Consider the following 24,352-nt stretch of genomic DNA (forward strand, 5'->3'; position numbering starts at 1 on the left):
TTTTTTGGGGGGGGGGGTATTTTCTGATCAAACGCAAGCATTAGAAGCTCTAACACTAGTATGCCATCCCTGACACAACTAGGTTTGGTGGCCGGAGCTTCTAATGCGTGCAATCTACGCCCCCAAATAAAAAAAAGACCGATCCCGAAACGCCTGAAAAGGAGGCTAGTACTGCTGGCATCTCCCTAAGAACGGGCTTCCACCTTCAGCCACACGCCGCCCTCTATCTGGTTTCCGAGAGTGTTCTTAATGCGGATGGGGATCTGAAAAACAACAAAAATAGAATCATACAAATGAATTCATGACCCGACATCATCATCTTCGTGACTCCGGATTATTCGGGTGAGGTACGTTTGATAAAGTTACTTCAGTACCCCCTGTCCCTCATGGTGGGCACTCCCAGAGGGAAGCCACTGGATTAGTCTACCAGCCACGAACTTACCAAGCCTGCTTCGTCGCACTTCAGACGAAATGAACAAGACAGAGCCTTAGAGTTGTTTGTCATATGTTTCGCGCGACAATTGTACTTGGTACAATGTCAGGCCGTAACTATATATAACACAACAAATACCTCAAGGCTAATATAGCAGGGAAAATCAAGTGGCTGACTATTTCTTGAGGCAAAGAAAGTTGATAATATTTGCAGATAGAAAACTTACCACGGTCTTATCGGAGGTGACGAAGCGGAACTTCTCCAGAGCTTTGGCCAGAGCAAATTTCAGCTCGAGCAGGGCCAGCCGCATGCCGACACAGTTCCGGGGTCCGGAGCCGAACGGCAGGTAGGCGTAAGGGTCACGGGCCTCCTTCTCTTCCTTGCTGAACCTGGGAAAGAAAACTCGTCAGCTAAATATCAACAGGAGTATCCAGAGACGTGCTTTATCCAGACCCATACTCAGGCACGGTTCTGGATAGTCCAAGAAGCCTGGTTACCAGACCTATTATAGCTCCCGAGTCCTGCATTCTCTCCGCAAATATTTGCTATAACAGGTCTGGTAACAAGGCGAATCCAGGCGAATCCAGAAACGTGCCAAAGGCACATCTACGTTCTTGGATACGCGGAGACTATCCATAACCGTATCCGAGCAAAACCCTAACCCAGAGAACTACAATGTAGATAGGCACGGTTCTGGATACGATTGGGTTCAAAGATTACTACATGGCGTTCTGTATGCAAGAGAGAGTTTTCAACATGACGATGTCGGTTTCCTTTTACAGAAAGAAGAAGAGGGATAAATACATGGTTTGACATTAGCATATCTTATAATTTACTCAAGTTGGATTCCATATACTAAGCACACATATGCACAGGGAGGTGCTTGAGGAACTCTGGGGGAATCACGGTGCCCAAGGCACGGACAAACAGACTGTATAACTCGTTCCTCCACTACACAATCAGACTGTACAATAGCCAAATGCAGACCTAGTGTTCTTTTTTTTCATGTCCCACTCTTGTATGTAATTGTCTTGTGCGTTTCTTATACTTAATAAAATGTAAAGTCCACACAATTCAGGAGTACTATGTACCCCTGCTATGTTGACTATTCTTAATAAAATTGGAAAAAATACTAGTATTACCTCTCAGGCCTGAACCTCTCCGGTTCCGGCCAGATGTCCTCGTCATAGTGTATGGGGTACACGGGGATGTTGACGATGGTTCCGGCTGGGATGTGCAGACCTTTTACCTCAGTATCCTCCTTACACACACGATCAAACCTACAGGCAACCAGAGAGCAGTTCATACGTATAATATTGACCATTGGCAATGTTAATACAGTGACTGGAGAGAAGGCATAAGGCTGTAGTGTCACCAATTTGGCCAAGCACACAATCTTCTCTATCAGTATGAGTGTGTTGGTCAGTCTTTAACGCATGGGCCTCACCCATACATGGACCCGAAGACTCAATTTCTTCCTCTGAAGGACGATTTGGTAGCTAATGAAGCAGCCAATACGTTTAAGACAATGAAGATGAAAGCACGAATGTTAAACTACAATTTGCACAAAATTTCAAAAGAAGAATCTTTAAACAGTGCTTATATTAAATCCGTAATATTTTCTGACCTAAAACGAACTTACACACTCGTCAGATGTAAGTCGGGATTGCTTATTGCGGCCAGTCACAAAATGCACAAATTTATGTTCGTTTGTTTTTTGATTTCATGCACTTTCTTCACCGCACCCCACCGGCCGCAATAGCCGTACACCCTGGGCGGGATGCCCTAGATGGGGCTTTGCTCAGTATTTTATAGAACTAGAGTAGAACTCGCTCTTACCTCTGGGCAGCGGGGAACATCCTGAGGGTCTCACTGACGCACATGTCCAAGTAGTGCATCTCATTCACAGCTTCGTAGTCCAGCTTGCCCTGAAGTAAAAAAAAATGGTGTATTCTTATAAAAATAGAGTGGAGTAGAGTAGAGTAGAGTAGGGAAGAGTAGAGTAGAGTAGAGTAGAGTAGAGTAGAGTAGAGTAAAGTGGAGTGGAGTGGAGTGGAGTGGAGTAGAGTAGAGTAGAGTAGAGTAGAGTAGAGTAGAGTAGAGTAGAGTAGAGTAGAGAGGAGTGGAGTGGAGTGGAGTGGAGTGGAGTGGAGTGGAGTGGAGTGGAGTGGAGTGGAGTGGAGTAGAGTAGAGTAGAGTAGAGTAAAGTAGAGTAGAGTAGAGAGGAGTGGAGTGGAGTAGAGTACAGTAGAGTACAGTAGAGTAGAGTAGAGTAAAGTAGGGTAGAATAGAGCAGAGCAGAGCAGAGTAGAGTAGGGAAGAGTAGAGTAAAGCAGGGAAGAGTAGAGTGTACGTACTCTCTTCTGAATGACGGTGTCCACTTCCTCGATAACCTTGTCTTGCACCTCTGGGTGGACAGCCAGGTTGTAGGCTGTGAGAGAGATGGTGTTGGCCGTCGTCTCGTACCCAGCTACCCAGAACAGAACGGCGTTGCCCTTGATCTCCTTCTTGGAAACACCTTATGGTTTAATAAAAAGCAACAGCAAAGCGTCAGTAGCCTGACTACATCATATAGCAACCCTTCTTATGATCAGTCCTCTAGAAACGTGATCATCAACTCAGTTAGAAGAATCGTGGGGCAATCTAGTGCATCTATGCATATGTGCTAACCTCGACCAATTACTATGAGACTGAGAGGGATACACAGACAGACTGGTGAGTTTCATGCTTCTGAATGCTGCCTTGTCAACTTTCCTGGTGATGGTGATAGATAGATAGTACAGGCATTCCATGCACTGCGCTTCAGGTAGATTGCGGACACAGACTTTCTGCCACCTTCGTAACGACACCGCCAATGCGTGCTAGCAGTGTTGTTCTTATCCACAGTAAGTACTGACCGTGTTTGACCATGTCCTTCGGCACTTCCCCGTCCAGTTCTTTGTTGTGAGCCTTAAGCATCAGCTGGAGGAAGTCCACCCTTTTCTGAAAATGTTTTATGTACATTGATTAAAAGCCTGAACCATAAGAGCGATGTGGTCCCTTTGTGGGAAGGATGAACTATATTCCACCCTGATATAGAAAAAAACTGCAATTTAAGACAGAGCTAATTTCAAAGCAGATTTCTTGGGGAGCAAATGGATTCTATAGGCCAGTTTGTAACCAGTTGACTCCCGTCATTGAATAGTGTCAATAGAAATCTGCTCTTTGAGATTAAGACATATCAAAAGTTGAGTGAAAAGGTTGCATCTTACGGCCTCCTCTTCGTTGGTTTTTCTCATGTCAATCACGTTGTCGACCGCCGAGCTGAAGAAAGTCATCACTTTTTTGGAAAACAGGGAGTAGCCGAGTTTCTCCATGACGTTCGCCAACTTAGGGAACAGAACTATGAGGGCAACAAGAACAATGTATTAGTTGATTGTTAAGACAGTTTTAACTGTAAGCAAGGTTGTCAAAAGTGTCCAGTGCTCCACTGTGAACTGGAGGAACTAGCTCTAGATGGAGCCACATTAGAGCCTGAGCGGAGACGGGGGGCGACACAAGTTATCTGGCACGTATGACCCATGACACATATACTCACAGAGAATGATGATGATAGGGTTGAATAGATTGAACTCGAACAGCTTTTTGGCGTTTGCGACGAACGGGTGGTCAGGGTTGTGTAGAGAGTCCACATCTACTCCAAACGCCGTGCCTGAAATCACATCCATCGTGTAGGCACCGGCCAGACTGGGGGAGAGACCAAGAGGTTTTTTAAGGCGACTTTTCGGTGACCGTCGATCACCTTCCTCAGGGCGATTCTGACTGGTTCACATTGCACAGAACGGACGTTCCTGCTATAGATGCGTCCTCAAGCGATATTTACATATCTACAAAGTTACAGGGTAGATACAGACAGTACGTTTTATTACCTTAATCAAAAGTCTATCACAGAGCCCAATCATGTTTTTTAAAATTTTATGTATGTATATATATTTTTTTTGCTACCGTAAGTCGAGAAATTGTGGATGGATCTTTATGATATATAGCCTCTAAGTTGAAATATGCAGCAAAGATGTTGGAGGATCTAAAATCTAAGGTGACCTCCAGGTCTGAGTGTGTAGTACTCACTCTTTCAGGTTAAACTGGACGTCATTTTTCGCGTTCTCGTCCAAGTTGGCTACAAAGTTGTCCGCACACTTCTCCACGACCAGGGCCATCTGTGGAAGAACCCAATAAAAAAAACGTTTAAGCTAAACGTACTTCCTTTCCAGAGAGTATATATATAACCATAGAATGTTTCTGGATACAGTCATCATTGCTGTCTCACGTCAGTTCAGTATATCACGGAAATTTCAACATTTATCACACAATGTCGCCATGCCAGTTTTACATTTCTACAAACGGTATTTTTGTTATGGTTGAATCAAAGCCATACCAAAAATATTCCTGACTTCGTTTAAGATAGAGGACAGATAAAGGGTCCAGGGAGAATTTGATTACTTACATCTTCTTTCATATAACACCCTCACACACAACGAAGGTTAGTAGTCCACTAGTGTGCTGTATCTTTTTAAAAAAAGAATGCCAGTTCTCGCCATAGACAGTGCAGACAGTAGTGTTGACTTTACATACCTGCTTAAGTTTCCCGGAACTGAAGGTGGGTGAGATGGCACTGCGGACCCGTTTCCAGTCCGCGTCCTTAAGGATGGTGAGTCCATTGCCGAGAAGTTCTCCCTGGCCCTCGAAAATCTGCAAGTTTTATACGTTGTAATTTAGATAAGAAAAATAAAACAAGAGAACAAAGAATATCCTGACTGGAATATTCCTTATTGGCAGGCAGTATTGTAGCTGGTGGCTCCCTTGGGTATGGAATACGAAGGATATGTTCTTGCAATTGTATTGGAATAACTCTAACTTTAGGATTAAAGAGAGGGACTAAAGATGCCATCTACATCAGGGCACTACAACCATCCCTCAACAGAGACAGGGGGCGCCACAGATTTTATGCAACTTATGATCCACTGCTCACGGAGTCACGTGTGTTATCTGCGTGGCGTCACGTAAGCGGTGGATTGCTCATTCCTTGACAAAGACTGGAGTTGTACAGCCGAAAATTTGGGTGAGTCCGATCTCGTATGTTGGAAATTGCAGTTCAATCTTGTTTCATAACTTTTACTTTATGTGAGTACAGATTCTGATGTTGCATGTCACGTACCCTTCTGTTGGTGAACGTGTTGGCCTCCTTCACGGTGATGTCCTTCACAAGTTCCAGGTCACCGACTAACAGGATCGGCTGTCGGCCTTCGAAAATCCTAAAATACAATAAAATAACATAAAAATAAAATAGGCGATGTTTGTATACGTCTTCGACTGAGATGCATGAAGTAGATCTACATGACATTGTGTAAGTTTGCCATTGCGAAAATGAAAATGCAAAATGATTGTCGCTATCACATTATTACCATTTAATCATCGTCATTACAATATAATTTTCAAACATGACTCTAGATAGCAGGCTTTGCCTCCTCTGGCGGAGCAAATAGGAACTGCAGCAAACAAACTCTCTTTTAAAGACAGACTTACAAATGAATGAATGAACGCATATACACAAAGATACAAACAAACTTACCCCCAGACTTTGTTGAACTTCTTGTAACATTCCTGGTCGAACTTGCCTACGCCCTTCATGAAATACAATAAACAAGAGTAAATGATAATCACACACGCAAACAACAACAATTTCAGCAGAGAAAAATGGGAAACTAAGATCATGGAGGTAGAAATGAACTACCTTCATGATAGCTTTTATACCAAACTTTTACAGACAATTTACCAGCATTGTGGTTGATACGTATACGTTTTGCAGTGGACAATCACTTCTACATTGCTACCATATGAAGACGCCCTTTTCCTCCACTGTATTATTCCAAACACACTAGACCTATCGCCAAAATAGTCTTTTGTCTTTTACTTTCACAAAGATTTCCCTCCTGGTTCTGACTTGTAAACAGGAAAAGAAGTGAATCAAAAGTTCTGCAAAAAAAGAAAAACCCTGGGGCGCTGTAGTTGTTCGTGTCGCTATGTTTATTCAGTGCTAAGTGACCTCTGGTAACCCCGGGCTGCAAATGTGGGTAAACGGTCATGTGTTTGTCCCAGGGCCAACTCTGAGTCAGGCCGTGCATGGATGTATGCGTGGTTATGTCATCAGCTGGAATACTCTACCCAGTAACCTCATGATTTCATACTACATAATTTCCTTGTGGGTAAACGATCATGTGTAAAAAAAATGTCTCAGGGCCAACTCTGAGTCAGGCCATATGAATGCTTTATTGGTTTATTTGCATTAAAACACAACAACACTGTCCCAAAAATGGCAGCCAGAGGCTGAATTGACATTGGGGCATCACATTATTAGTATTAAACGTCATATTAAGTCATGCATGGATGTATGCGTGGTTATGTCATCAACTAAAATACTCAAGCCAGCAACCTCATGATGCCATACTGCATAATGTCCTTGATGACTTCAAGGCTAAACTGACTTCCCAAGCCCTCCCCAGTTGTTACTAAGGGCTTAAAACTTCTACCGGGCTTTGGGAGGCGGCTGGAAAGAGTAGAAATCGCCCAAATAGGGAGAGAGCATGCCAAGGGAGTTTGGTCGAAGAGAGAACAGTTTGCTGGTCCCGAGACTGTTCTCACCCCGATCAAACTCTCCTGGCATGCCATCTCCCTATTTGGCCAATTTCTACTCTTTCCAGCTGCCCCCCGAAGCCTAGTAGAGGCTAACTAAGGGCCTGATGCTGTCAGTATTGTCTGGCTGCCAGTAGTAACACCCTTTCCATCAGACACTGCGACTGCTGTGCTAAGATTTGACGGATCGCTCAGTAAATTCAATTGATAAAAGATATTTCAAACAATTTTGTGATTTTTTTTTCTTAATTCTGAATCAGTTTTTTTTTCACTTTGCCTCGTATTCCAATTATGACCAAGGGTCGCGCACTGACAGATCCAACATTGTTCGGTTGCTAAGTAGCAAAGGGGCCTAACAACCACCCTATGCATACTGTACCTCCCGTCAGGGCATGGTGTCACCTGTTTGACCCTTTCCTTTGTGCCGTGTATTATTTAGATGTAGATCCAGCTGCTTGGGGTTGCAATTCTTAGCACTGCCGTCTTTGTTAAGAAACCCCGGTGTGACAAACATTTGTAAAGAAAAACCCCTGTATGCCACCAGGCTTATTTAAAGGGAAGGCACAATGGCCAAGTGGGTAAAGTGCTCGCCTCGTATTCGGTAGGTCGTGAGTAATCTCCAAGCAGATCCCTATCGGTGGCAAAAAAGACAGTATCAAATTGGCCAGGCAATATCCATTGGCCAGAGAAGCTCCGCGGCCACCGACGGGTTGTTGGTGGGGATCAGGACAAAAAAAACGGCCATATATACAAAGGTAACGATCATTCCCCACAACCTCTGCTTGGAGAGTAGGTCGTGAGTTTGATCCCCGGGCGAGTCATACCAAAGACTTTAAAGATGGTACTTATTGCTTTCACTGCTTAGCACTGAGCATTTGAGAAAGAGTATGGGAGTCAAACACACACCACTACCAGTGGACTGGCCCCCTGCTGTAGTGACTGCTGTGTGTGGCCCAGGGCTAATTGACGCGGGAAGGCTCTTTTAACTTTTCCAACATACCTGCCCGTATGAGAAGTAGTTTCCAACCAGCGGCGCGGGTTTGGGGCCAGGGATGCCCAGGTCTTTGAAGGTGGAATACGGCCACGTCGAGAACCTATAGGGGTGTCCAAGTGACATAAGTATGCTGGTTAATGTTTAAACCCTTTCGAGGATCATTTGCAACATTTGCAACATAATAGATCTAGTGAAATTAGCAAACGTTTTAATTGAAACGAGCGTAAACAAAACAAATAGGGCCACAATACGGCCAGATAGAGGTTTAAACCTAACGCTATTTCACATTAAATATTATGTTTCTTTGGAATTCTGCAGCAAGCCAGTGATCTTTTCAATGGCATGGTTAGACTAACCGTTATTCACCAGACCATGCTACTCAAGCAACTGGATAGAGTGTGAAAACTGTCAGACGTTTCAAGTAGCATTCACTACTTTGACTAACGGTGTCTAACGGAATCTGTAGCTGTGTTAATTCTTGTGTATCTCATTACCTCGATCGACGTAACTAACAGTTATTGTTCAATAGTCACTAGGACCAAAGGTGAATTGCCTACTTGCAACGACGACAGTTCAACCTTAAGTCAATCACCAAAGCTGGTGTGTTAGGCCGAAGGGCGATTATACCAGCTATACAGATACAGATACCTTAAGAAGCTACTCACAGGTAAAGCAGGACCGCACACAGCCCTACCAATAACCAGGTAGGGGAGAAGGGCAGGAGTTCCAACATGTTGGCCTCTCTTCACGTAGATCAGCTCAGAAGTTTTGTCTGGAACCGTTCAGAAACCCGGCCGGCTGCAGGGACCACTTGTTGATCGAGGTACGGCCCCAGACCTATGCCCTTATATAGACATGCATGGCGGGCTGACTCAATATGCAAGGGGCAAACAAGTGACGTAGTGATGTTGCAACGACCTGGCTCCGCTGTTTGGTATTTAGAACGACCTGTCGGGCGAACGAAGTTGTTGCAAAGCGTTGCGTAAGAAAAAAGGGAACATTCTGGCGTCTTTTTTGGTTGAAGAAGCTATTAATTAAGAAGATATCGTGTGCATGTGATAACTGCATTGATCTTTTGTGGCTCTTCTTTTTACTCTCCAATCAGAGGTTAATGGGGGAAGATCGTTTGCTTTTTATGTATGACCCGTTTTGTTTTGTAGCGACAAAAAACGGGCCATATATAAAAAGCAAACGATCTGTATCTGTATAGCCGGTATAACCGCCCTTCGGTGTAACACAGCAGCTTCTGTATCTGTAAAGCCGGCATAACCGCCCTTCGGCCTAACACACCAGCTTCTGTATCTGTATCTGTATCTGTATAGCCGGTATAACCGCCCTTCGGCGTAACACACCAGCTTCTGTATCTGTATAGCCAGTATAACTCCCTCTCGGCGTAACACACCAGCTTCTGTATCTGTATAGCCGGTATAACCGTCCTTCGGCATAACACACCAGCTTCGCAGGCATGCGGCGCGGCGGCAGCTGGCTACATTACACCGATCGACTTGTTACACCTAAATCAGATCAGATCTTCACCCATCAACCTCTGCTTGGAGAGTACTTCTTTTAACTTGAGACGTGACCTGCAGATAGGATCAAGGCATATGGCGAGTACTCGTAGATAGACCCGCTGTACGTGAGTGTACCAATAGGTCACAGCTATATAAATACTACTGACGGCACCTATGTGTGGTCTACAGTGGCATGGGACGTGTGAAGTCACTGGCGTAAGGTCTTATTTCTGGGTGTTTCTTCATTTATAAGGCGCAACGTTACCTAATATGGGCATATATTCAATTCGTATCTTTTACGCGCAATACCTTATATGGGAACATATCCAATAAGTACGTTATACTACAATACCTTATTTGGGTAAGTGAAAGGAGTGAGCAAAGGTACAGACAACACGTTGTAAAGAAGCAAACAACTACACTTTTGCTATTATTTGAAATTACCGGTATACCGTACACACTGCCATAGGATAAGCAAGAAATGGTGATACTTTAATAGAATCTCATTAGTCCAATAATGTACATACAGGGATTAACACACTAAATGACAATGACAAACAGTCGCTCCCAGGTAGGTGGAAGGTGAGATAAGATACACACCAAATTCAGAAACTATTACATGGCACTCGCTTCTTGGTGCTTCAACCTGCATGACCTATGCGTAGCCAATATGGCGCGATCTGTTCTACTGTACTCTAGGCTCTACATTTCTGTGGTACATTTTAGTAAGTATGTACATGGCAAAATATGTAGTACTTGTGCTAACGAATTCCAATTGTGAATATGTCAAGTTAACTCATAGTCCTCACTGAGGATACACAAATTTGTACTTAACAATAATCCAGAAATTGAATCAAGAAATTCTCAAAAGTGGACAAATGACAAAACAAAGCCTTAAGAAAACATGTGATAAGCTTGTAAAACATATAAAACAAAGCTACGTGAACTCTTTTCATGGTCAACTTTGAATCAAGAAAAGTAATACACAAATTTTCAGGTACGTTGGATCTGAAAAAGATCTAGATAACAGAACAACACATTTGCTCAAGCCTCATTGGATGACAAAAATGTCTCCTTTCGGTCAATATTTTGACCGTGGTCAAAGCCTAATTTTTATATCCCCTACAGCATTGTCTATGGCTTAACAGTCCTATAAGAAAATGACAGTGGCTGCAACATTACATAGGACACCTTGGATGGCTAATCCATTGACAACATTGACCTATAGGAATATGTGAAAAAAGTTAAACTGTTCTCCAACTCAAGAAATTTGGGTCTCTGAAATTTTAAACTGATTCAGTCTTCTTTAGCCGTCTGTAGAACCTGCTTGCACAAAACACGCGACTTTTTCATGTATGACGTCATCAAAGGGTCAAAGTTCGTGGGAAGTCGATACCGCCCCCCAGCAAACCTAACCTAGGCATGTGTTGGTGTGCGGGCCTCCACCTTCAGCCAGACCTCATGGTCTATCTGGTTCAGCATACTCTTCTTGAAGCGAACGGGAATCTGAAGTCAACAACAACACGAATGTAGTGTTAAAAGGCGTCAATGGGATGTAAATGTGTCCAGACATTCACGCATGATTAAAGCATGTTGACATACAGCTACAGGATATATAGGTTTTCTTCTGACCTCGACTAGAACGACGACTGGTTAACCAAATATCAGTTGAGCAAGCTTTAAGCCACTTCTTAATTAAATGCTGTTGGAGTTTCTATCTTGCTACATTGGTAAATTAAACACTAACTGTATGTGGCTATATCCTAGCCCGGGTGCCAGACTGTTGCCAGAGCCAGGCCATCTCCGAACCAACATGTACCCAAAAGAATTGCACCATGGACATCCCACAATGAGCTTCTCAGGGTCTAACCAGTCTGGCATCCAGGCTAACTCGAAATCCATAACCTCACAGGAATTCGAAGGCCTAGTAGATGCTAAGTATTTGTACGTCGGGACTTACTAGCCTCTACCAGGCTTGAGGAGGCGGCTGGAAAGAGTAGAAATCGGCCAAAATAGAGAGATAAGCATGCCAAGGGAGTTTGACCGTTTAGAGAACAGTTGGGGTGCGGCGAACTGTTCTCTCAACGGTCAAACTCCCTTGGCATGCTTATCTCTCTATTTTGGCCGATTTCTACTCTTTCCAGCCGCCTCCTCAAGCCTGGTAGAGGCTAGGGACTTACCACGGTCTCCTTGCAGGTGACGAAGCGGAACTTCTCCAGGGCCTTAGCGAGAGAAAACCTGAGCTCCAGCAGGGAGAGACGCATGCCGGCACAGTTCCTGGGTCCGGAGCCGAACGGCAGGTAGGCGTACGGGTCACGGGCTGCCACCGCCTCCTTAGAGAACCTGGAACAGGCATTGTGTCTATGATTAATCTCCAAGCAGAGCCTAGGGTGGCAAAAGACTGTATTAAATTGGACAGGCAGGCGTTTGTACCAATGGATACTGCCTGGCCAATTTGATACTGGATTTATCTCAGTTCAAAAAGTGTTCACTCTGTATATCTGGAATGTTTATGTACTTATATATGTTATTGTTTATGTAGTTTTAGTTGGGTCAATCTGTACCTCTGTTTTCTTGATTTATGTGCCACACACATGTATTCACACACACACACACACAGAGAGAGAGAGAGAGACACACACAGACACACACACAGACACACACACAGACACACACACACACACACACACACACACACACACACACACACACAAACACACACACAAACACACACACACATCATGGTGGATGGACCAGACAGACAGACACACACACACACACATGCACACACACACACACACACACACACACATACACACACACACACGCATGCACACACACACAGCTCAGGCACCCAAAACAGCACTTCCGTCTCACCTTTCAGGCCTGAACTCCTCCGGCTCCGGCCAGATGTCTGCATCCATGTGGATGGACCAGACCGGCACGAATACCAGCATGCCGGCGGGGATACGGATCCCATCCAGGTCAACATCTTCCTTGGCAACGCGGTCAATCCTAACATAGAACATCCGTGAATAGTTCGTCAGGTTGGTAAGTCACTGAGTAAAGAGACTCTTTTTACACAACCAAGTCTTTTATTCAGCCGACGTTTCGTGCAGTACAATGTGAACCAGTCAGAATTGCCCTGAGGAAGGTGACATCTGTGAATAAAACACTTGGTTGTGTAGAAAGATTCTCTTTACTCACTACCTTAAAACAGATTTTGTCAGTCCTAGAACCAGCAAGACCTAACTACCCAGTTAGGAATGTACTGTATACAAGCATACATGTACAGTACGTCTTCTAGTTCACATGTGTCTGGTCCAAAACTGATATCGAGGTGCATGTATGTTGACATCTTCCTTGAAGACATGGTCAATCCAATGACGTTCAACAAGATAGAACGTCCTTGGTCAGTCCTACCTTGGAACATATTTCGTCAGTCCTAGAAGACTTAGCATGTTAAAGAACACACACACTGAGGCAGAGCCCGCATTCTATGACAGAGGAGGACGTTTGGATGGTACATTTTCATCTTCATCTTCATCTTTGCCGGGGCTCTAAGATGTTATACAAGCCCCGGCTACACCCCCATATAGCCCCTATTGGGGCACTTTAGGGGGGGGAGGCCTTGGTCTAAGGCGGGCAGGCCTCCAGCCTGGCCCGGAAGGACACAACGGTGGGAGCCATGATTACCGGGCCAGGCAAGGGGATTACCGGGCCAGGCAAGGAGATCGTCATTACACCTGGTCGTAACAGACAAGACAGATGACTACGCACGTTACCTTGTGGTAGAAGGGAAAATCCTGAGTGTCTCGTTGATGCACATCTCCAGATACGGCAGCTCATGAATGGCCTTGTAGTCCAGCACCCCCTGCAAAAGAACAATTTCATATCAGCAAAAAAAGTTTAGTAAATCTGTAAATTAGAATTTAATAAGATATAAACTCAAGGAATTGACTCAGTAATTTTTGAGAATCTCTCGGTCTTTATCACCTATCTCAGGGTACACTCTCCAAACCAAAAAAGGTCAATGACCTGAACCAGACTGTCTGTTACCATGGTAAGTAGTGTTGGGTGACATCATGTTGCAATTTATTAGCAGGAGGGTTTTAGACTCCTGTATGACCATATGTGGTTTGAGTAAGAATTAACAGAGCAGACCAAATTCGAAGGTAAACTTTATGCATTTGCTTTGCAAATGTTACCTTTCTAGTTCATTGATATTACTGTATTATTCTTTTATGTTGAAATCTTTAATAAAAACAACAATAAGCATCAAATAATCAGCTTTAGCGTCTTACATGCTTCTTGATGACGGCGTCAATTTCCTCGATACACCTGTCCTGTGCCTCCTGGTGCAGCGCCAGGTTGTAGGCTGTAAGCGCGATGGTGTTGGAGGTGCTCTCGTACCCGGCCGCCCAGAACAGCACTGCGTTTCCCTTGATCTCTTTCTTGGAAATACCTGAGGAGAGAATATTAAAGTTCTTTTCGTTTACGAAAGTGATTTTATGCTTACTTCCTAGGACCATAGCAAATAACCGATCGATTGATAGAGAACTAACACATCATCAACCAACAAGCAGCGGTCTTTGGCGGAAATACCAAGATTTATTGATACAAACGTGCAAAAAACGGCAACACGCCTCGCATATGACAGAAACCGTCATTATGCAGCGCGCTTAACTATCTCAAGATACAATACTGAAACTGGTAATCTTCTCAGGACAACTTTGTGAGAAACAAATCGTGGAAATTCTGAATCACTTACAACATCGAAGAATTTAACCTTGGAATCCAAACTCTGAGCTATATTAAAGTTCTTTTATTCACAGCCATTCGTTTTACATGAGCCAACGTTTCGGTGACCATCTAGCTTCAGTGCAGAGTGAACTTCATTGTAACAGCTTACTTTGGGCATAAAGTTTTTTTCTGTATGAAAGTATTTACGGATACCTTATAGGAGGGGTTGGTGAAGGTTAGACTTTCAGCTAAGCAATTTAAAAAAAAAGTCCTACTTGCAACGATTGGCATGGTCGCTAATGGCGGCGCCTATCTTCGTTTCTGGAGACCTTGGGCCACACAGTTGTGTATTCACTGCACATATAGCAGGGGGCCAGTTCACTGGTAGTGGTGTGTGTTTAAATCCCATACTCTTTCTCGAATTCTGAATGCTAAGCTGAGTGCAAGGCGAGCAGGACCCTAGCCTGACTACATCACTCTTTTAGCAGCCCTTCCACTGGTCAGACCCCAAGCCTGACTATAACACGCTTCTAGCAGTTCTGCCATTTAATCGTGATGTGGGAGACCAATCCTAACCCCAATCGTAAGTCTACCCCTAGCCCTGAACGATGATCCCAATCCTAACCCTAACCCTTAAGCCCTAAACACCTGACCTCTCACGTATATGGCAGCTCAAGGATTTGGCTCAAATGTGCCATAAGCATAACGCAGGCTACATAATGTGTGTTAGTAATCCGTACTGACCCCACTTGGCGGTGTTAGCGGACACGCCGTTGTCCAGTTCCTCGTTGTGAGCCGCTAGGGCCAGCTGAAGAAAGTCCGGTGGTCTCTAGGGATATGGGAGATTAAGTGGTCAGATTAACAATAGAATTGGATAGAGTGGAGTAGCTTTATTGCACGTTTATATAATTATGCCCGAAGGCTAATTGCAAACAGATATTGACAAGAAAAATGAGTACAGAAAGTATAAGGAATGGTTTAAAACTATATGCTACATCGAACTAGTCTTTTGTCGTTTGCTGTGAAAAACTTCTTTGAATAACTTTTTTCCTTCGAAATCGCAATTGGGACACTGACAGGGAAATTGCATGCACTCCATTAAGTAACTGAAGTACAGAACAACAACATGCGCGGGCACTGCAAAGATTCCGCTCTTTAAAAACATGAAAAAGTAAAAAAAATATAACCTTAACGTTCCTTAGAAAAAAGCTCACCTCTTTGTCTGAAACTTCTCTCTTCATGTTGATCGCGTGGTCCACAGCATCGCTGAAATATGTGATGGATTTCTTGTTCATGAAGTTCACCCCACAAAACTCCAGGATCCAGGCCAGCTGTGGGAACAGAACTGTTGGGGAGAAAAGTTTTTGACGATTAGACGTTGATCGACCCTGGATACCCCTCACTCGCAATGAAGTACACTTAAAAGGACTTAAAAGGGGGTTCCAGGTTAGTGTACCTTTTATAAGATCAAACTAGTAATTGTATCTGAAGAGCCTGTATAACCACCCTTGGGCGTAACACACCAGCTTTACAGGCACGCGGCGCGGCAGCAGCTGGCTACATTACACCGAACGACTTGTTCCACCTAAACCTTGAACATCTAGCTTTATGTTTAAGTTAGATGTTCAAGGTTTAGGTGGAAGGTGGGTTAGGTGGCTTTAAAGCTTTTTAGATATCTTTAAAGCTATCTAATGATAATGCCCCTACAGTATTTGGTGACAGCGAGTTCCACTCTGCGAAAGTTCTAGGTGAAAATGACTTAGAATAAGGAAACAATACTTACTGACAATGAGGACCAGTGGATTATAGAAGCTGAAATCGAACATGTTCTTGGCGCTCCACACGAGAGGGTTGTCCGGGTTGTTGAGGGAATCCACGTCCACGCCGAAGGCTGTACTGGAGGTGACGTCCAGGGAGAAGGCACCTGTAAGCCTAGCGGTATTCAAAACATTCGTTCATTAAAGCTGTACTATATAACATTAGGAAGATACAAAAGTAAAAGATGTATTATGTAACATTAGGAAGATACAAAAAGTACTAAATGTCCTGGTCTTTCCTTTACAATGTAAGTTGAATCAACCCTACTCCATTGCAAAAATAGTGCCATTCAGGAAGTAAAAGTGTCGAAATATGACGCTTGAGTGTGTTTAAACTTGCTCACAAAGATCAGGAAAATGTTACAAATTGTCGTTCTGAAATCTTTCGAAACATTTCTTGCCTCGCGTATTGATTGCACGTCTACTATAGAATGCTTTCTATCTTTAAGCTGGTGTGTTACGCCGAAAGGCGGTTATACCGGCTATACAGAAACAGAAGCTGGTGTGTTACGCCGAAGGGTGGTTATACCGGCTATACAGATACAGAAGCTGGTGTGTTACGCCGAAGGGCGGTTATACCGGCTATACAGATACAGAAGCTGGTGTGTTACGCCGAAAGGCGGTTATACCGGCTATACAGAAACAGATACAGATATCGGCAATGGAAAAGACATCGACTGTTTGAGCATTTCAGGGGGATTTCTGTACCCAACCTATACTCACTTCTTCATGTCAAACACGGTCCCATCTTGACAGTTTTCGTCAAGCTTGGAAATAAAGTTGGCAGCGCACCTCTCCAGATGTGGGGACATCTACAGGAAAATACAATCCGTCAATAATTTTCTCAGGCTTGTAATGGCTGTATCACAACGTTTTTATTCACCACTAAGGCCACACCGCCTTAATTTATGGATGACATCCTCTGAAGACCCCCCCCCCCAAAAAAAAATAATAATGGTACTAAACCACAGATATATAAAGCTGGTATTGTGAATTTGCGTCAGTACATATACGACAAGCCGGCACATGCTGGCTTTTTGCGGAGTCTATGAATCGGTACTGTACGTATGTACTGAGATCGTGTGTGTTGGAGTTTCGGCAGCCTGGGTGCCATCCCCCATAGTTACCGCCGGCATATAGCCAGGCCAGAGCCTCGGAGGACGTAATTCTTTTTTTTTTTTTTTTGAGAACAGGCGAAAAATCAACGGATGTCATCAATAAAATTAAGTCGGTGTGGCCTAAGGAGTTCTACAAGTCGACGTTTCAGTGACCGTCACCTTCCTCAGGGCAATGCTGGTCGTTCTTCACAATGTAGCTAGGTGTCGCTGCCGCAACGGTACGAATGCGGTCTCAAACGTGGGGTATTGCGACATAAACTCACACACATGTACAAAGATGTTGTCAAACAACAAGAAAAAGTCTCGCTGGGCCAGTCTATTGAAGAAGACCAGAGTGACTGGTCGAAACCACTAGGTGAGAACAATCTCTAGTGTTGGAACAAAAGTTTTAACTTTCGACACTGTAAACTAGCAACACATTGTCAGATGAACTTCAATGATAACAACAAAACGTATGTGATTTTTTTCGTGGATAAACAATGCTAAAACAAACAAACAACGTGCCTGTTTAAGTTTCCCTGTGCTGAAGGTGGGAGAGATGACACCACGGACCCGTTTCCAGTCATCGTCCTTGAGCGCAGCCACACTGGCGCCGAAAATCTCACCTCGGCCCGCCAAATCCTGCAAAACAAGCAAGCCACATCTCAGTCCTTGTTACAGTAGGCTCTAGCAGGCTTATTCGGGAAAAGGCTAGTCTCCACCAGACTCCTTTGCAGGCTGAATAAATAGTAGAAATCGGCTAAGGGAGACATCAATGGCCAGAGGAGTTGGCCGGCCATATAGATTGTCCAGCTTGCCTCCGTGCAATGTCCTTGCCGATTTCTACTATTTATTCAGCCTGCTAAGGAGTCTGGTGGAGACTAGCAAGAGTAGACACTCAATCTATGCACATCTAAATTGCAGGAGTTGTTCAAAGCTTTGTAGTGATGACGCCCCAGCTGTGCTTGTTGGCAACGAGTTCCAGTCTAAGATAGTTCTCGGAAAATACGAGTTCTTTAACACCTCAATCCTTGGTTGATAAGTCTGATATTTGAAGGCATGGCTGTTTCTTGTTCTTTTCTGGGCTGGTATTAGATACGGAGTGGATATGTAGTGTAGATCTTACCCGCCGGTTTTGGAAAATGTTGGTCTTCTTTACTGTTATCTCTCGCACAAGCTTCAGATCACCAACCATCAATATGGGCTGCTGGCCTTCGAAAAATCTGAAATTAAAAAATAATTTATTTAGAAAATTTTGAATACAGATTACGCGAGATATTTTCTTCAGAAAGACATCGACAATGTTTTTGACACCTGGAATATTTAGTCATTAGCCTTGGTCTGGGTTAAAGTTGCAATCATTATCTCTACAGTCATAATCAGTATAATTCTACTGTAATTGCATTGTTATCATCGTCACCACAATTATCATCAACGTGGTGGTAGCATCATCGTTGCATTCTTCATCATCAGAGTGCCATCATCATCATTTTCACCATCATCATTTCCATCATCATCATTTTCATCATCATCATTTTCATCATCATCATTTTCATCATCATCATTTTCATCATCATCATTTTCATCATCATCATCATTTTCATCATCATTATTTTCATCTTCATCATCATTTCCATCATCATCATTTTCATCATCATCGTTTTCACCATCATCATTTTCATCATCATCATTTTCATCATCATCATTTTCATCGATATCAACTGCTAACAACTTACAGACTACAGCGATCGCCCAAAATTGGACCTTGACAAATGCAAAAATGAACTCACCCGTAGACTTTGTTGTATTTTTGGTAGCACTCCTGATCAAAGTTACCCATACCCTGGGTTGAAGAAAAAAGCACAACACGAATTTCATCAAAAGCATCATAATGGATTCTTTTATCTAAAATTCGTGAAGGGACAAGAACGGTCAATTGTTGAGAACATGTTTATATGCATAGACGTTTCAAGTAGCATCTACTAATCTCCAAGCAGATCCCTTTCGGTGGCAATACGGTATCCATTAGCCAGAGAAGGTTTCCGGCCACCTTGAGTCGGTCATGGTCCCTCTCTGGCCAATTGGGTACTGCCTGGCCAATTTTATACTAAATTTTATATAGAATTTTATATATTTTTGAGGGCTAGGATCTGCTTGGAGATTAGCATCTACTCCTTTTTGTCACATAACGATTTCCTTGTGTTCTAACTTCTAAGACTAGCCTAAGGATACCAACCTTCCGGTAGCCCAGGTAGTTTCCAAACAGTGGTACCGGCTTGGGACCAGGGATGCCCAGCTTCTTAAACGTGGAAAACGGCCACACCAGGAACCTAAAAAGAATTAAAGGAGGTATTTATTAATTTATTTCGTTTTGATATACCCTTGTTGTCTATTTGACATTATTATCTTCATCTTCGGTACCCCCAAATAACCCCGCGAGGGGTGACGTTGGGGGGGGGGGGGAGAGGTCCAGGCTAAGGCAGGCAGGCTGCCAGCCCGGCCCGGAACGACTCAACATTGGGAGCCATAACTACCGGGACAGGTAAGGAGTTCCACTGTGGGATAGTACGGGGGAAAATTATGACTTTGGCTAGACGAAAACATTCCCAAGAAACGACGTCCACCAAGAAACGGGACATTTAACCACTTGAAGTATGGAGGGTCTGTTCCATAGTACAATGAACTAACTCCAGTGAGCTATCAAAACCTGGCGAAGGGCTATACTGTTTGCACTATTGTTTTGAGAGTTACAAATCATCTTGATTGTGTCTAGAACAAACATACAATGAGTGGTTAAAAACTTCTAGGACAACCACTTGTCTGAATTACGAAACCTAGGGGGCGCAAGGTAAACGTATTGAGTACTAGTACTATAAGTATAAATCGTGTGCGTCTCATCGGAGTGAGAAAAATATTTGTAGAACGCCAAAATGGCCAAAATGGCCAAAATGGGAATAGCTGGTTGGGTCTGCACTATTAATGACTCAAATAATAGGTCACCTTGGTGACTTGAATTGTAGCAATGCACATGCTAAAAAGAGTGAATTTAAATTACTTGTAGCAATGATATTTAGTTAGAGATATAGCTGTTTTTGAGACAAATAGAAAATTCAAAAGAGATGATTGTAAATATTGTACTGGGTGATGGTTCTTTGACCATAGAACAATGCGACAATCTTTATAATGGTCTTTCGTACGTTCCCTTCATCCACCAAGCGCTTTTCCATTTCAAAGGGCAAAAAGGGCAGTTTCTTCCGCCGGAGACGGATGAAATAGTTTTAAACACCGGCCGAAGCTTTTATAGCAGTGTACACACTTTACTTAAACAACCCGAGGTGAATTTCCTCTACTGAGGGGTGCTATCCGGTATGCAAACAAAAACGAGAGTTTGTCCGAAGGTGGATCTAGAGGAAATGTACACAGACGCCCAAGTAGTATAGTCATTAGAAATTAGACTGGAGTGTAATAAATGTGAAAGAGAGCATTTGATCACGGTTCTTGACCTCCTTTCCAGAATTTTCCTGTCCAACTTCAGCCTATGTAACGCGCACCTGCTCAGAACGAAATGCTTATACAGTATCTAAGGCCACACCGCCTTAATTTTATGGATGACATCCGCGCGCGCATTGATTTTCGCCTGTTCTAAAAAAAAGATCACGTCTGGCATGGCTCTAGGCCTGGGTAGAACATGGTAGTTAGCGACAATACGGAGCCAGTGGTAACCCTGGAGGATGGCATCCAGGCTACCGAAGCTCCACGACTCAAGAACTCAGTACATACGTACAGTGCTGACTCATAAAGCCAGAATGTGCCGGATTGTCTTGTACGTCGGTATGTACTGCCGCAAATTCACAATGTATTCCTGTGGTTTAGTAGCATTTTTATTTTTGGCCGGACTTTTTTTTTTTAATTCTCCAGCGCGCACACGTTTGGGGATCTTCAGAGGATGGCATCCATAAAATTAGGTCGGTGTGGCCTAATGTATGTAAACTTTGTATCCGGAGGTCGATCAACAGTGGCGACGCGATAACATAATTACACAGTGTGACGTGCGATGTGGGTCGCCGTACGATGTTTATTTTCATTCATCAATACACAACAAAAACAGTGACAAGAACAGTGTCGCGATCGTGTGGCGTAGCGGCAGAGTGCTCAACTCTGAACCAAGAGGTCCCGGGTTTGAGTCCTGACATGCCACCGATCTTGTGCCCTTCGGGGAAAGGCACTTTACACGACTTTCCTCACTTCACTCAAGTGAAAATTAGTATTGCCTTGTCCTGTATTCGTTTTCTGCGTTGGTGACGACATAAAATAACTTGAGTGTGCCGTCGCCATGTCTAGTCATGAAATGTTGAAATATAAAAAAAAACGCAAACACAACTTATCAAGTAATCAGTTACATGCTTACAAATTCTAGCGACGTGCTTATTACATTCTATTTCTAGGTACAACTGTACGTGCTAGCCTTACAATGGCCAATAAGCGGTCAGCATTTCCGCGCCACCCACTTCCGACTTATGATTGGCTGAGCGAGCACATGCCTACGTGTGGACCTTCGTCCGTACTTCGTTCGTCCTTAACCTTTTATTGCGCACAGTGGGAAATGTCGGGCACAGGATATGTAGGTCCCGTCTCGACTTGCTACACTGCGGGGTTTGAGAAGGAAGACTAACCAAGTTAAGTTAAGCCATGATCGTTTTGTTTAACCTGTATATAATTTGTGATGATTATGTATGTTCAGTCTCTTGTAATTTTGCTGTCAGTATATTTGTATGTTTTGAACCCTGGAAGACTAGTCATTGACTAAAGGGTATCGAAATAAACAAATAAACGAACCAACATTTCCCAAACACACATGTGCAAGCCAAGACACCAGTGCAAATTATCAGAGCATCGAATACAAACAAGCACCAAGCATGCAGACAAGGGCACCAAGAGTTTACGTCTAGCGGAAAAATAGACGTTAAGCGGAGACAACAACAACAACGACGACGACAAGAACAACACTACACTGTAGCAATAACGCGGGCAGCCCGGGAAAGTTTGCAACATGAGAAGAAAAATGGCAATTTCTGAGTTACATTCGTCATAGGTCGTCGCACGATTCTAGATTGGCGGAGCAAGCACATGCCTACGCACATGATCCGTAGTAGCATTCAGACCTTCGTCCTTAACCTTAATGACGCACAGTAAGAAATGTAGGGCGTAGGATTTGTGAGTCACGTAGCGACTTGCTACACTGCGAGGTTTGAGAAGAAAGACCAACCAACATTTCCAAAACACACATGTGCAAGGCACCGGTGCAGAAAAGTGCCAGAGCATCGAATACGAACACCAAGCATGCAGAGAAGGGCACCAAGAGTCTACGTTTAGCGGAAAAATAGACGTAAATCAATGACAACAACAACAACGCTACACTGTAGCAATACGCGGACAGCCCTGAAAAGTTTGCAACACGAAAAGAAAAAATCGCAATTTCAAAGATACATTCGTCGTGGATCGTCGCACAATTTTGGAGTCGCAGAATTTTCAAGCAGACTCCTGTGGCAGACCCAACCGCCGACAAATATCTAAATTGTCCTTTTTCGTAACATTTGCTGACTTTTGCAGGACACTTGCAAAACTACATCAAGAATACCCGACGTTTGCAATCGAACGACGACCGTACGACCATGTTACGACAACCCTACGACGTACACGACAAGGCTCTAAAATGCAAAGTCTTTAGTAAACTACAAAATTAGGTTAACATGCTCAAAATTCGGCCTGTATATTTGTACATCAGCATCAGGAAATTTAAAAAAAAAAAAAAAACTTAACTTACCAGTAAGAGAGCACCGCAAACAGTCCGGCCAGCACCCATGTCGGGGAGAGAGGCAAAAGATCCAACATCTTGGCGACTCTTAGCGCGAATGGGGCGGTAAATCCGTTTGGAGGAGGTTTAGTACTTTCCTGAAAATCTATGAGGCCTGTTTGACCAATCAGGTCGTAGCATTCCGTCACGCCATGCATATATAAATAGACAAACAGGCCACTATCTTGACATGACAGGTATACTTTCAAGGACTATACAGTGCTATAGGTTGAATTCTTGGCTGTGTACCGTTAGGCCACGCCGACTTAATTTTATGGATGACATCAACACGCGCATTGGTTTTCGTCTGTTCCAAAAAAAGATCACGTCCTCCGAGGCTCTGGTCTGGCTCTAGGCCTGGGTAGTCCATGGTAGTTAGCGACAAATACGGAGCCGGTGGTAACTCTGGAGGATGGCACTCGATGGCACTTCGATGGCTGTCGAAGCTCCACGACTCAAGAACTCAGTACATACGTACAGCGCCGACTCATAAATTCCACAAAAAGCTAGCATGTGCCGGCTTGTCGTATACGTCGCTGTGTACTGCCGCAAATTCACATTACCAGCTTTGCATTTCTGTGGTTTAGTTTTAGTTTTGGCCGGATTTTTTTGTATTCGTCCGGGCGCACTAGTTTGGCGGTCTTCAGAGGATGCCATCCATAAAATTAAGTCAATGTGGCCTAACACGTACAACAGGGAAATCTTTATTGACACAAGAAAAGTACAGCGACATTTGTAAGTACGAAGGTCTTGTATAATCATACCACAGACAAGTTTACACAAACGCATTTACATACAAGTACACGGAAAAATAAAAATGTTGACTTTGGCGTATATATCGTGTACATTACTGTTTCTAAAAGTGGTTTGGTACCATATGTGGGGATAGGGCATAGTCTGGTGTGATTTGGCCTAAATTCTGGGTTTGGATGATCTGTCAAGTAGGACACTTAGAGCAAACACTTTAGAATGAAGATAATGGGGGTATGTGGGCTTCCGAACTTTATTGTGGAATTAGCTTTATTTGCAACCATTAAAACTTAATTGTGTTGATCAATTGAACCCTACACAGTACATTGTCTCACTTGTTTTACACAAGGTGGTCTCTGTAACTAGGAAAAAGCAAACAAACATATGTCTAATGGTACTACTTAGTTCGGCTTTTAGAAGTAAAGGTAAGCATCTTTCGAACAAGTGTCCCTGTTGCTGTTAGGGTCTTTTGTGTGACTGTGCA

At 43.6% G+C, this 24,352-nt stretch overlaps 2 protein-coding genes across 2 annotated transcripts; both read right to left on the reverse strand.

Moving 5' to 3' along the window:
• Positions 1–8,944, reverse strand: LOC109485810 (cytochrome P450 3A24-like). The gene is made up of 14 exons (XM_019789491.1): positions 8,762–8,944; positions 8,103–8,196; positions 6,042–6,094; positions 5,628–5,724; positions 5,045–5,161; positions 4,541–4,629; positions 4,011–4,159; positions 3,685–3,815; positions 3,331–3,415; positions 2,791–2,951; positions 2,273–2,361; positions 1,576–1,713; positions 660–822; positions 1–263 (listed from the first exon to the last, which is right to left on the reverse strand). The coding sequence occupies exons 1-14, from the start codon at positions 8,827–8,829 to the stop codon at positions 186–188; spliced, it is 1,512 nt and encodes a 503-aa protein (XP_019645050.1). The 5' UTR covers positions 8,830–8,944; the 3' UTR covers positions 1–185.
• A 2,028-nt stretch (positions 8,945–10,972) lies between these two features.
• On the reverse strand, positions 10,973–23,156 carry LOC109485683 (cytochrome P450 3A29-like). Its single transcript, XM_019789350.1, has 14 exons — positions 23,089–23,156; positions 19,501–19,594; positions 19,055–19,107; positions 18,391–18,487; positions 17,790–17,906; positions 16,891–16,979; positions 16,134–16,282; positions 15,565–15,695; positions 15,095–15,179; positions 13,912–14,072; positions 13,393–13,481; positions 12,485–12,622; positions 11,788–11,950; positions 10,973–11,113 (listed from the first exon to the last, which is right to left on the reverse strand). The coding sequence occupies exons 1-14, from the start codon at positions 23,154–23,156 to the stop codon at positions 11,024–11,026; spliced, it is 1,524 nt and encodes a 507-aa protein (XP_019644909.1). The 3' UTR covers positions 10,973–11,023.
• Positions 23,157–24,352: the final 1,196 nt, after the last annotated feature.

Source organism: Branchiostoma belcheri, unplaced genomic scaffold (assembly GCF_001625305.1).
Source record: "Branchiostoma belcheri isolate BF01 breed outbred unplaced genomic scaffold, Haploidv18h27 scaffold78, whole genome shotgun sequence".
Taxonomy (NCBI): domain Eukaryota; kingdom Metazoa; phylum Chordata; class Leptocardii; order Amphioxiformes; family Branchiostomatidae; genus Branchiostoma; species Branchiostoma belcheri.

What these genes read in the sequence shown, in the direction of transcription:
- LOC109485810 (XM_019789491.1), bottom strand. Translation starts at nt 8,829, where the DNA reads ATGTTGGAACTCCTGCCCTTCTCCCCTACCTGGTTATTGGTAGGGCTG. An exon ending in ACTACTTCTCATACGGGCAG is followed by an intron (nt 6,095 to 8,102) that starts GTATGTTGGAAA and finishes TATTTCATGAAG; the next exon opens with GGCGTAGGCAAGTTCGACCA. An exon ending in ATGTTCCCCGCTGCCCAGAG is followed by an intron (nt 1,714 to 2,272) that starts GTAAGAGCGAGT and finishes GGTTGCCTGTAG; the next exon opens with GTTTGATCGTGTGTGTAAGG.
- LOC109485683 (XM_019789350.1), bottom strand. Translation starts at nt 23,156, where the DNA reads ATGTTGGATCTTTTGCCTCTCTCCCCGACATGGGTGCTGGCCGGACTG. An exon ending in GAGGAGTTCAGGCCTGAAAG is followed by an intron (nt 11,951 to 12,484) that starts GTGAGACGGAAG and finishes TGCCTGTTCCAG; the next exon opens with GTTCTCTAAGGAGGCGGTGG. An exon ending in TCACCTGCAAGGAGACCGTG is followed by an intron (nt 11,114 to 11,787) that starts GTAAGTCCCTAG and finishes TGTTGACTTCAG; the next exon opens with ATTCCCGTTCGCTTCAAGAA.